The sequence below is a fragment of the Dreissena polymorpha genome, chromosome 1, assembly GCF_020536995.1.
Source record: "Dreissena polymorpha isolate Duluth1 chromosome 1, UMN_Dpol_1.0, whole genome shotgun sequence".
NCBI classification, from domain to species: Eukaryota; Metazoa; Mollusca; class Bivalvia; order Myida; family Dreissenidae; genus Dreissena; species Dreissena polymorpha.
Window position 1 is genome coordinate 199,331,642 of NC_068355.1, and position 14,011 is coordinate 199,345,652.

General features: G+C 36.7%; 2 protein-coding genes and 1 long non-coding RNA gene across 3 annotated transcripts in view; all 3 read right to left on the reverse strand.

The window, feature by feature from the left end:
- Positions 1-6,044: 6,044 nt before the first annotated feature.
- On the reverse strand, positions 6,045-6,939 carry LOC127864556 (uncharacterized). Its single transcript, XM_052404300.1, has 2 exons — positions 6,611-6,939; positions 6,045-6,444 (listed from the first exon to the last, which is right to left on the reverse strand). The coding sequence occupies exons 1-2, from the start codon at positions 6,937-6,939 to the stop codon at positions 6,162-6,164; spliced, it is 612 nt and encodes a 203-aa protein (XP_052260260.1). The 3' UTR covers positions 6,045-6,161.
- Positions 6,045-14,011, reverse strand: part of LOC127864547 (E3 ubiquitin-protein ligase UBR5-like) — a 128,453-nt gene continuing 120,486 nt past the window's right edge. Inside the window, 2 exon segments of the mRNA XM_052404269.1 lie at positions 6,045-7,777; positions 11,199-11,284. Of these exon segments, the coding sequence (XP_052260229.1) occupies positions 7,565-7,777; positions 11,199-11,284 (299 nt within the window). The 3' untranslated portion in view covers positions 6,045-7,564.
- Positions 11,727-13,873, reverse strand: LOC127864565 (uncharacterized). Its single transcript, XR_008042085.1, has 3 exons — positions 13,545-13,873; positions 12,176-12,223; positions 11,727-12,030 (listed from the first exon to the last, which is right to left on the reverse strand). It is a non-coding gene; the product is annotated as an uncharacterized LOC127864565 (long non-coding RNA).

Sequence of the window (14,011 nt, forward strand, 5' to 3'; positions counted from 1 at the left end):
TGCCCTGGGACCATCCACGGCGGTCCACCATATGCTCGACGACGACGAGTTTTGAACGATGTGTATGACTGATATTGTTGAAATGTCGCATTAAATTGTACTGTGTCATAAATGTATCTCATTTTTATTAGAAATGAAATTAAATGAAATCGGCATGCAGAAACTCTGAATGATACTAATGTGTCATATTAATATTGTACTGTGTCATAAATGTATCTTATTAATATTTGACTACGCACTCATTTTGTTTATATGACATGAATTATTCAAATATGTCCTATTACAAAGTCAATCAGTTATTATTTTTTATTCAACGGCTTTGTTCAGGCAAAAAATGATATCAGTTATTTTGGCCGTAAAACCCATTGTTCCAGTACAGTAGCCAGGTGCCTGTGTATTAAGCTGATAAGATAGTGATCATCACAGCAGCTTGCTTTTACACAGTGTTTTCATTCTGCTGGCGTTGTGTTACATGTCATTTTTATCAGTTTTCAATTATGTGTATCTCTTCGCTTAACTCAACGTTCAATGGCACGCGCACTTAACAAAATTATGAAACATAACGCGTATCATTATATTACTTATTATTAATTACCAGTCATTGAAATTTAGATGTAAATCTACAAGCATGTCGGGCTAGTAATATGGGAATTTGAACTAGCCCGAGTCAGATTTTACTAGCCCAAACATTTTTGTTAAAATGCAGATAAAGATAACATAAAACATCCAAAGAAGCATTCATTTATTCAATCTTTAGAACACAATACAACTCTCTTATTAATTTCATCCTCATCCAAGTCAGCTTCCTCTTCATCTGAGCCAGCCTCTTTCGGATCCTGAAATAAGAAGAAATCAATTTGACACACGGATTTCAATTTAATCACAATTATGAATATATACATTAAGTTTAGGTAAAAAATTAGCAGAAATGTATCCCATATATCCATGTGAAAGAGAGAGCAAACCTGAACCACCAGAAAATATATAAGCAATTTAGTGCCAGGATATTCTACAAAAAGCTAGTTGACAACTGCGTCAATCACACTTACCTGAGATTCGCATTCCTCAACGACATACTTCAATGACAACTGTTCGGCCATTACTCTCTGTGTCCCGAATGAAATGCAAAACATTTATTTTACATAATAATAATCCGGGAACCACAAAACCATGCACTTTATGCGCAGTAATCCAATTATCGGCTGATTGCCCAGCACGTGTGCGCAATGTGTTAAGACATAAGCGGCAGTTGATATAAGCGACTCAAAACTTCGTTTACAAATATTGAAAATGAAAGTGGAACTCGTTTTCTGTTTTCTGAATTGTACAAGCACATCGGGCTTGTAATATTGGATTTCCTACAAGCCCGAAAGAAAAAATACTAGTTTTTTGCTGTCGGACTAGTGCGAATTTCGACAACTGAATTACGTACGCGTATTAGATTTTATATATTGTTTTTTTCTTGTGTTTTTCTCAACCACTGTCCAGAAAGAAAATAATAAAACATGTAAAATAAAATTCAACATTTGGATCTTACAAGAGGTGGCCTCCACGTGGCAAGAGCTGGGAAACATATTCATTATGTTGGCAAACTACGCCATGTTTATATATTGAGAAATTGAGTGTTTATCGGTGGTCAAAAATTCTATTGCGCTTTATATTTAAACTGAAATCATTTTTATTAAATCATGTCTACAATATTTTACAAGAAACTTTTTTATAGCATTAAACTTTATTGAAGATCTTACATTGATTCCGCCATAAATCATTATTTATTATTACTATTATGTTATTTAAATAAAAGCACCAATTATTTAAAAATAAACAACAGTATTGCATTATTTAAATCGTAAATTTACCTACAATTACCTAACAGCATTCGTTTTTCAGAGGTAGCTCATTCATTTCCCTTAATTCTTTACCGTTGGCATAGCATTAATTACTCAACTCAAAATAAATCCAAAGTTTGCAAATAAATGCCCCTGATGTTATTGTAAGCCAATAATAGGTGTCATTAACACCTCGTTGTAGGTATACCACCTCTATAAAAACCAATTTACCGAACCCTCCACGGCATTTACTCTATATAAATCAATTTACCGAACTCGTCATTTACCGAAACCTGCACCCCTTTAAACCATGCAACTCGGACAATTTTAAACGAATCAACTACACACCGGTTGTTTTCGAAAGCTAATAAAAAATAACAGGACATAATAACATCAGAACCAGCAGTATTTTGATACCAGCCCTCAGAAGGTGACAGTTTTTTGTTTTGGGCGACCATTTGTTTTGATTTCACCGGAAGCTAGGGTTTTATATGGGTCAATACGGTCACATTTCAAAACGGTAGTAACACACAGTTTGGTTCCCACGGAAAGAGTAATATTAGATTCTACAATAAACATTTTCAAGTGTTCATGTAATTAAATGTAAAAGCACCAGCTGCTACCAAATACCAGTAAATTAATGTTTATTTACGTACTGTTGCTTTTACCGACAATAAACTTATTTTTCGCACATGAAGATTCCTTATAATACCTCTTTAATATTAGGTATATATTTTTTTTTTAAGTAACCCTCAACACGGCTTGAACCACTGACCCCTTGAGTCTTGGAGTAAAAAGTCTACCACTTAGACCACTCGGCCATCCTTGCTCATAAAATGAAGAATGTATTTTAAACTCTACATAAGCTAACCTCGTAGTTTCATAAAATACGACAACAACAGAAGTCTCCAAATTGTTAAATCGTTTCGTGTTCCGCTATAAAATCAATTAAGTTTTGTATGGTCTCATTATGTATCAACTGACCAGACTGAGAGCTTCGCAGGCTGTGCGGGCTATAGCTATGATGGGCGCATATGGCATAAGAACCATTTTCGCATGACGCGAGTCTTTTTTAGTTTCATAGCACAATGCATTTCGATATAAAATTGAATTCAAAAAAGCAAATACAGCAAACTGGCAAATAAGGGAAGCCTATACAGGCATTCAGGAACGATTTCCAGTACGACAAACATGTGCGGTTAGATAATTATAAGATTTTCTCTTAACATGACACTAAACTATTTCGGTATTTTTTTCTCAACTTGAAAGCAAAACTATGTTTATCGATAGTCAATTATGTCTTCCCCTGACGATTTAGTGACCGAGTACAGACCCTGAAATTCTGCGAGGTTGATTTGAACGTGTAATTGTAACTAGGCAACAATGGCGTCGTGTAGAGGTTATTTAAGGTGAAAAGCTGGATAAAACAGCTATGCCGAAAAAGCACACGAGTGTTCTATACCGATGTTAAGGTAAGAGGCTAGTTGACACAGTGTGATCTACTAGGGTAACAAGTAATGCATTAACAACAGAGTTAGGGTAAAAAGCGGTCTTTATGACTACCTAATTCGTAAGTAAAAACTACTGGTCGCAGATTTATTTATTTATTATTTTCATCAATCATCGTATTGTATATTTTGAATTGTATATGGTGTCAAACAAGTTTTGTAAAGAAAATTTCCATCATGAAATTATATTTTTAGTGTGATACGTATTCGATAGTCCAACAATATTCATTTAATATGATGGTGATTGCAAATTTTATTTAATATTTACTGGTTCTCATTATACCATTTTCATCATATTTTTTATGCTTTCAGAACGTCAAAAAAGAGACATGTTGTTATTTTGTATAGGTTATCTGTGTAACATAAATATGAGGATAAACAGTGCACACACATCTCGTGCATAAAGACAAATTTTGCATGAATTTGAATGGGCTGTGTTCATTTCAAGCTTGCGATATAAAAAGCTATAACATACTTTTGAAAAATGAGTTGCGTCTAAGATTATGCAATAGTGAACAACTTCAGTGCCTTCAGCGCTTTGATTGTATCATATATTGGTTTGTTGGTATAGGTTTGTAACAGTAACGCACCTTGACCTATGTTTTCTCGCCGAAACCTCTGAATTCCGTTTTGCTCTAAAAATGCTCGTTTTCTTGCGGAGAACAGCCTTCGATTTCGCGAACAAACTTTGTGAGTTTTAAGAATAACTTACTGCAGTCATTTTTTATTTAGCGATGAATTTTGACTTGAATAGACGTTATAACGAAATAATTTAAATTATGTTTCAATCACTCAGCTTATTAAACGGGTTAATACACTGTTCATTTCGCATTGTAAAGTTGTACAAAACAAATTTCCAAACAAAGTTCGTTCAAACGTAAAGTCCACATAAGCATTTAGTTTTATTTCAACAAATGCACGCCTGCATATCACCATCAGGTTAAGAATATATATTGTACCTTGAGCTTATAACTATGTTATAATAGATATTAACTATGTTAATAGATTTGTTGGTTAAGAAAATAGCGTTATTTTGTGTTGCTATTTATGTTTATTTGTATGAGGGAGCATTCATCGCATCCACTCCTTGTCTAGAAAGCACATCTATATCTAAACATTAACCAATTTCTTTTAAATTATCAGTTTTACGTGTTCATGTACAGTTATCAACGTATGGTCGCTGTGTTTAGACGCAACACTCCGCGTTTGATAATCGCAGGCTGTGTTAATTGCTAGGTTACAATTTGGTCTCGGTGGTCCGAAACGACGACTCGCCGCTCTCCGTGGTGGCTTCGACATCACTGTGTAATAGTGGTAGTCGCATAATGTGTACGAGCTGGGCAAAGATTGCGGCAACTGACATTATTTTGCCTTAAACTTTTGTTTTTAAATAGCTCTTGATTGATTTCTGCAAACCATATGCAATGTAGACGGCAATTCTTATCCTCATGTTCTGTTGCAACAACCTGCATTTGTTTATCGAAACGATTTTTAAAGTCTTCGGCAATTTGATGTTACCGTATCTGATAATAGTCGATTCTACACACGTCACAACTAAGTGTCTGTTAAATGATCTACAATGTAAATGTCAATTGTGGAAACAACAGGGCCAAATATAGGTTAGATTATCCAATAGTTCCGTGTCAATTATGGAAACGACAGCGCCAAATGTAGCTAATATTATCTGATAGTTAAGTGTCAATTATGGAAACGACAGCGCCAAATGTAGCTAATATTATCAGAGAGTAAAGTGTCAATTATGGAAACAACTCGGCCAAATGTTGGTTAGATTATAAGAGAGTTAAGTGTCAATTATGGGAACGACTTGGCAAAATGTAGTTTATATTATCAGAGAGTTAAGTGTCAATTATGGAAACGGCAGCGCCAAATGTAGCTAATATTATCTGATAGTTAAGTGTCAATTATGGAAACGACAGCGCCAAATGTAGCTAATATTATCAGAGAGTTAAGTGTCAATTATGGAAACAACTCGGCCAAATGTTGGTTAGATTATAAGAGAGTTAAGTGTCAATTATGGGAACGACTTGGCAAAATGTAGTTTATATTATCAGAGAGTTAAGAGTCAATTATGGAAACGAACATGCCCATTGCAGGTTAAATTATCCGATCGTTCCGTGCATTCTATTGGTCTATTTTACAACGAAGATGCAAACTTTTGATAATGAACACCGTCTTAGCAACCAGCAGGGTGTCCACGAGATGCTTTGGAAACAGCAATAAGTGATAAAGCAATTGTTCAGCATACATAAAACAAATTTTAGCGTGATGTCAATTGTCATTCTTCCCGTTTAAATTGTTTCAATATTTGTTTACATCGCGTTTGATATGTTCATATTTCTAAAACATAGATGCTCACTCGTGTGTGTCCAGTTAATATTGATATAGAAGCAAGATATGTAAACCGAACACACCATGAATGGTATTTACACAGGAGACTTAAACATGGATTTAGACTTACACCAAATTCTGCCCGAGTACACAATCGCCCCGCTCTGTATCATTCCAGCATCCCACAAATATATAACATGTAACGTTCTAAGGGATTGTATCAAACAAGCCGTTTAGAATTTAGTGTAAATAGATCTGTAAGATAGAGCCCTGCAAAACATGACGATAATTTAAGAACCTTTACATTATAAAACTTAATATACCGTGGTGTGGAACAAGAAAGAATGACAAAGGGAGATGAGAAATGTAAAGTTTATTTTCCTATAAAAGACAAAAATCATTCATAAACAGGATTTTGTTTACCATCCACCTAAATTAGATACACATGTCATTCAAGCTGCAAAACCAACATGTACTATTCATACATAAAGTCTGTAACAATCAAAATGCCTACAATGCCTTTCTCTCTGACCCACTGATGTAGTTCCCATGTATGGAAACCAACTACTGAGTGCATGTCATACACATCCCTTGTATGGGCACCAACTACTGAGGGCATGTCATACACATCCCTTGTATGGGAACCAACTACTGAGTGCATGTCATACACATCCCTTGTATATGAACCAACTACTGAAGGCATGTCATACACATCCCTTGTATGGGAACCAACTACTGAGTGCATGTCATACACATCCCTTGTATGGGAACCAACTACTGAGTGCATGTCATACATCCCTTGTATGGGAACCAACTACTGAGCGCATGTCATACACATCCCTTGGATGGGAACCAATTACTGAGCACATGTCATACACATCCCTTGTATGGGAACCAACTACTGAGTGCATGTCATACACATACCTTGGATGGGAACCAACTACTAAGCACATGTCATACATATCCCTTGTATGGGAACCAACTACTGAGCACATGTCATACATATCCCTTGTATGGGAACCAACTACTGAGTGCATGTCATACACATCCCTTGTATGGGAACCAACTACTGAGTGCATGTCATACACATCCCTTGTATGGGAACCAACTACTGAGTGCATGTCATACACATCCCTTGAATGGGAACCAACTACTGAGTGCATGTCATACACATCCCTTCTATGGGAACCAACTACAGAGCGCATCTCATACACATCAGCTACTAGAAACCCAGGCAAGTTAGTGACATGCATGCCTAGGAAACATACTACATATTATAAAATGAGGTTTCTGTGAAGCAATTGAAACAAATCTTCGACAAATTTTGTAAAACCAACAGTTTCCATGAGTAGAGCAACCTGGTCTACACATGATAAAATTGAATATGCATGTAGTAAAATAACATAGACATTGACAACATTCTTTTTGATATACAAATGGCTTGGTTAAAGATTAAAACATGTTTTTATGTAAGCACCTTATAATGAACTTATCCCTTAAAATGTATAATATTAACATTAAATCTTATAAGCCAATCCCAGGCACTCCATGACAACAATGGAACAAACAACTAAAATATAGCATTTAAGAAAATTGTCAAATTAAGACATTAGAATGTTCTAATATGACAAACAAGAAAGCACACATGGTTCTGGCAAATTCCTCATTCAAGAATTTTAAGCAGGTGTTATATTCAATACAATACTGCAGCAGAGGACAATGCTTTCACATACAAACCATGTTATTTATATCACACTGGTGATCACAACAGACATGTACTGTGTTATATTTCTAAACACTGTCTTGATTTTTTAAATCAAGACTGCGCATGTATTTTGTTTATTTGTTCCCGCCAAAACTCTTGTAGGACCCTCAATCTCACACAAAGCCGAAAGCCTTGGTCTTTATGGCGAGCAGCAGTTTGCTCCTCAGTATCTGCTTGCTGGAGTAGATGGGGATGTAGAGGCGCGAGATGCATGTGTTAGCTGTTGGCAGGTGGTCGTCGTCCGCGGGCCGGATCGTGATGCTCGGCATCGGCTGGAAGCCCTCCTCACTGGCTGGCAGGGCAGGGCTCGACGTCCAGAAATACACCTGCAACCAGCAGACAAGACATAAACAGCAACCATAGCAACACGAGAAATAACAAAAGAGGGAAAGCATAGGAAAACATAGCAGGATATATTACAATAGAGGGGCAAACATAGCCGGAGATATGACAATAGCATGGGCAAACCATAGCTGGAGATATGTCAATATTGGGGCAACCATAGCTGGAGATGTGACAATATAGGGGCTACCATAACCAAAGATATGACAATAGCATGGGCAAACCATAGCTGGAGATATGACAATATAGGGGCAACCATAGCTGGAGATATGACAAAAGAGTGGCAAACACGGGCAACAATAGCCAGAGATATGAAAATGGAGGGGCAAACATGGGCCACCAAAGCAGGAGACATGACAAAAGAGGGGTAAACATGGACAACCATAGCTGGAGATAGGACAATAGAGGGGCAAACATGGGCAACCATAGCTGGAGATAGAACAATAGAGCGGCAAACATGGGCAACAATAGCCAGGATATGAAAATAGAGGGGCAAACATGGGCCACCATAGCAGAACTGACAAGAGAGGGGCAATCATAGCTGTAGATATGACAATAGTAAGGCAAACATGAGCCACCATAGCAGGAGAAATGACAAAAGAGGGGCAAACATTTACAACCATAGCTGGAGATAGGACAATAGAGGGGCAAACAAGGACTACCATAGCTGGTGATAGGACAATAGAGGGGCAACCATAGCTGAAGAAATGACAATAGCATGGGCAAACCATAGCTGGAGAAATGAAGGGAGGCAAACATGGGCTAAGAGGGGGAATGTACCTAGCAATGGAAAGAAGTGGTCAATTTTTTTGACACAGGGTGGTAGTAGCTACACAAAATAAAATTGAATGCTAAATATAATGTATAAAGAAACATGCTGCTAAAATGAGTGCCACCAACAATCATCAGTAGAGTGAAGACAGTAAACATTACTAAATGGAAATTGAAAGGGGAAAATTTCACATGACAGGAATCTTAGATGTAAATAAATGGAATGCAGGAACTAAATATCAGTCAAGGAGGTGAAAACCGCAAGTGGAAGAGAAGTGATATTGACAAATGTAACAAAAGAACAAGATGTGTTTGTGAAACACTATGTCCCCGTATACGATGTTTGACCTTCAAGGATGACCTTGACCTTGACCCTTCACTACTCAAAATGTGCAGCTCCATGAGATACATGCATGCCAAATATCAAGTTGATATATTCAATATTGCAAAAGTATTCATAAAATAAGCGATTTGGGCCACATATATTTGACCTCTGACCTTGAAGGATGACCTTGACCTTTCACCACTCAAAATGTGCAGCTCCATGAGATACACATGCATGCCAAATATCAAGTTCCTATCTTCAATATTGCAAAAGTATTCATAAAATAAGCGATTTGGGCCACATATATTTGTCCTCTGACCTTGAAGGATGACCTTGACCTTCCACCACTCAACATGTGCAGCTCTATTAGATACAAATGCATGCCAAATATCAAGTAGCTTTCTTCAATATTGCAAAAGAATACAATAAAATGAGCGATTTTGACACATATATTTGACCTTTGACCTTGAAGGATGACCTTGACCTTTTACCACTCAAAATGTGCAGCTTCATGAGATACACATGCATGCCAAATATGAAGTTGCTATCTTCAATATAGCAAAAGTTATTTCAAAATGTTAAACTTGGCGCAAACCAACCAACAGACCAACCAACCAACCAACAGACAGGGCAAAAACAATATGTACCCCATTACTATAGTGGGGGACATAAAAAAGAAATTGGCAAATGTTATAAAAGAGATGTTAAATTGAAAAATGATACAAAAGAGAAGAGACATTTGCAAATGTTACTGAAGTAAATTGACCTTGGCAATCTCTACTGGAGAGAAGTGAAATTGGCTAATGTTAGTGTAGAGAAGTGACATTGGAAAATGTTAGTGAAGAGAAGTGACATTGGAAAATGTTAGTGAAGAGAAGTGACATTGACAAATGTAAGTGAAGAGAAGTGACATTGGAAAATCATACTGAAGAGAGTTGAAATCAGCAAATGTTACTGAAACAAGGGACAAACTTGTCACAAAACCAGGTTTTCATTGTGAAAAAAAATCTGATAAAGGGAGAAAACTCAAACTGAACTTTTGAAATGAACAAACAAAATTAACCCCCTTTGTAAGTTTGTTTTTTTTTTAAATCTATTTTTAGTCGTGGCGACCTTGACATTGGAGATATTGACGTGATTCTTTCGTGCGATACACCGTCCCATGATGGTGAACAAATGTGCCAAATGATTTTAAAATCTCACAATGAATGACATAGTTATGGCCAGGACAAGCTCATTTATGGCCATTTTTGACCTTTGAACTCAAAGTGTGACCTTGACCTTGGAGATATCGACGTAATTATTTCGCGCGACACACCGTCCAATGATGGTGAACAAATGTGCCAAATGATTTTAAAATCTGACAATGAACGACATAGTTATGGCTTGTTCCGCCCGCCCGCCAGCCAGCCCGCCAGCATTCGCTAATCTAATAACCAGTTTTTTCCTTCTGAAAACCTGGTTAAAAAAGCTGAAGAGAAGTGAACAGTGGCAAATGTAACTGAAGAGAAATGGAAAGTGGGGGAGAGAGAAAAACACCGCAGCAAATAAAAGAGGAAATTGTCCTCAAAGCGGAGAGAAAACACATGAAAATTGTAGATGTCATGATTGCACTAAGAGTTGTTGATATCACTTTTTCATTAAGAGTTGTAGATATCACTTTTTCACTAAGAGTTGTAGTCATCACTTTTTCACTAAAATTTGTAGATATCCCTTTTTCACTAAGAGTTGTAGATATCAATTTTTCACTAAGAGTTAAAGATATCACTTTTTCACTAAAAGTTGTACATGTAACTTTTTCACTAAGGGGAGTACAAAGAGTAACAGTCATCAGAAAGTAGTAAGACTATACATTGAAATAAAAATGTACAATAACATAAAGGAAGTGAATGAGAAAATATCTCAGCAAGACATGAAGGTTGGAAATGAAATAGTAGTGTGAGAAGCGGGGAAATGTTCAACAGTAAGCAGTCTCTAACAAGGAAAATGACTACATATGGCGTGAAGGTGAAAATGTCACTAAATGGGTTGCATAAGGAGGAAATGTTAGTTAACAACATGAGTGAAAACAGAAAATGTAAATAGAGGGAATTTAAAGGGGGTTATTAATGTCTCTAGAGGGAAAGAAGACAGCTTATGACATCTAAAGGCTTGAAAATGGAAAATGTCTTTAAGTAGTGCAACCCCAGAACTGAGTGTAGTGCAGCCCCACTAGAGTGTAGTGTAGCCCCAGAATTCAGTGTAGTGTAGCCCCAGAACTGAGTGTAGTGCAGCCCCAAAACTGAGTGTAGTGCAGCCCCAGTACTCACCAGGTCCTGCCTCTCATGGTTGTTCATCTTCTCCACAACTGACCAGAACCAGCGCTTGAACCGCTGTACCTTCTCATTGCTCTCACCTGGATCAACACAGTATTCAGTAAGAACAGCTCATGGCAAATACATACATGTATTCAGTCAAAACCAAATGGCTCAAACCCGTTGAGGGCAATCACAAAAGGTCAAGACATCCAAAATTCAAGCAAACCGATTTCTAATACAGTGATTTTTTTCACAATTGGGAACGGGTCCGGTTCCCATGCCATTGGGAATTTTTCGCATCGTGAAATCACCAAATTGGGAAAAAAATGAGTCGCATAATCTTCCAATTGGGAAAAAACAAGTTGTGAATTGTACCAATTGAACAATGGTATTTTAATGGCTTTGTTTAACTTTTGTCAGCTTTAACTGACACAGGAAAGCAACATAAACTTTTATTCACAGTCTTGCACAAACAACATCATGCTATCGAAACACAGATGGTGTTGTAATTAGTTGCATTATTTTACCCTTTTAAATTGCTGAATACAAGATGTGCATTATGAATCCTGCTGATTCAATTCTCTTTATTGTAAATTAAATCAACAATCAAGTATAAAGAAAACAACACAATAAACAACCCTCTTACGGTATTCAAGTTTGTTTTTTTCCAGAAATTGGGACGGGTCCGGTTCATTTTGGGAACGGGTCCGTAGGTCATTGGGAACAGAGAGGGCCATGATGGCCCTTAATCGCTCACCTGACTAACCAAATACAATCCCAACCCAGATTGCATCAAGATAAATATTCTGACCAAATTTCATAAAGATTGGATGAAAACTGTGACCTCTATTGTCTACACAAGGTTTTTCTATTATTTGACCTAGTGACCTAGTTTTTGACCCCAGATGACCCAAATACAATCCCAAGCCAGATTTTATCAAGATAAACATTCTGACCAAATTTCATTAAGATTGGATGAAAACTGTGACCTCTACTGTCTACACAAGGTTTTTCTATTATTTGACCTAGTTTTTGACCTAGTGACCAAGTTTTTGACCCCAGATGACCCAAATACAATCCCAACCCAGATTTCATCAAGATAAACATTCTGACCAAATTTCATAAAGATTGGATGAAAACTGTGACCTCTACTGTCTACACTAACTAATGGGATTGTTTACCCTCGGGACTTCGGTTATAAACCATTGCCCGAGCACACTGCTTAACATAAAACTCTGCATAAAAAAGCCGAAAACAGCCATAAAATGGACAGCCCGATTTTACTGGGCTGTACCATTGATATAAATATAAAACTTTGCAGTGTTGGTGCGGTGCCTTAAAAAAAATCTATTGGTTTAAAAATATCTAACCTTTATACGGAGCGTTAAAAAGACGCAGTACTTTACAATGGATGGGCCTAACGCTGTTAAAAAGCTGCGTTTTTATTGGTAGATGCACTTTTAAAACGATGGCGCTGATTGGCCGAAAATTCTTATTAAGGATTGCAAGTAGGTAAATCCGTTTATAAATAGATTTTCCCACGGCTGACGTTGTACTTTAGCATCATCATTACCAGACCCACTGTTCAGTATATACTGCAATGGGTTTGTTGGAGTCTTTAGACTTTGTGATCTGTGTTTTAAATGTTAGAGTCCAAATAGGACTATTTTAATATAAGTCTTATAGAAAAAGGGATACACAGACGTGTAATATGTTTGAGTAACACAATAATAATACTTGAGGGTTTTCCAGATCACAAAGTGGTTGAACATTGCCACAATATGTTTGCATACATAGTCAAGTACCATTTTTATGTGTATATTTAAAGTTTAAACTAAATGCCACACAACAAGATCTAATCATTGGAGAGATATGTTTATATCTATGAACATTAATTAATAGGGATGCCAGAGCCTGATTTAACATCTCTCAAATGTAAAGTGAAGTTGCATGTGTACATGCAATTATATGAAAAGGAAAGGAAAAAAGACAATATATGATAACACATAGGGAGTATAACTATCAATTATATATTAATGTTGCAATTGAGTATTGAGTTGTTAAAAAAGTAATGAGTACAAGTTTATGTATGTGGCTCAATGTTGAACACTTGCAGACAGGGAATATAGCCGTAATGCTCCAACATAAGACCCTGTCTGTATGGAACTTAAGGAGGATTGGGCTATGGAGAAGAGAGGTCCCCCCAGAGTGGCATTAAAACAATGTTTAAAAGTGGGTTTAGTAAAAAACCCTTATATGTTAAGGGCAATAACTTACGTGTCTCCAAACGGTCACCTTCATAGGGCCACATAAAACTGTCTACACAAGGTTTTTCTATTATTTGACCTAGATTTTGACCTAGTGACCTAGTTTTTGACCCCAGATGACCCAAATACAATCCAAACCCAGATTTCATCAAGATAAACATTCTGACCAAATTTCATAAAGATTGGATGAAAAATGTGACCTCTATTGTCTACACAAGGTTTTTCTATTATTTGACCTATTATTTGACCTACTTTTTGACCTAGTGACCTAGTTTTTGACCCCAGATGACCCAAATACAATCCCAACCCAGATTTTATCAAGATAAACATTCTGACCAAATTTCATAAAGATTGGATGAAAACTGTGACCTCTACTGTCTACACAAACAAATTGTTGACGGAAGCACACACGCACACACACACGCACGCACAACGGATGCCGGACATCACACGGTCACATAAGCTCACCATGTCACTTCATGACAGGTGAGCTAAAAAAACACTGTATAAATATACTGTTTTTCTAATATACTTTTGTTTACTAACATGTAATAAATA

What these genes read in the sequence shown, in the direction of transcription:
- LOC127864556 (XM_052404300.1), bottom strand. Translation starts at nt 6,939, where the DNA reads ATGCATGTCACTAACTTGCCTGGGTTTCTAGTAGCTGATGTGTATGAG. An exon ending in GTAGTTGGTTCCCATCCAAG is followed by an intron (nt 6,445 to 6,610) that starts GTATGTGTATGA and finishes TTCCCATACAAG; the next exon opens with GGATGTGTATGACATGCACT.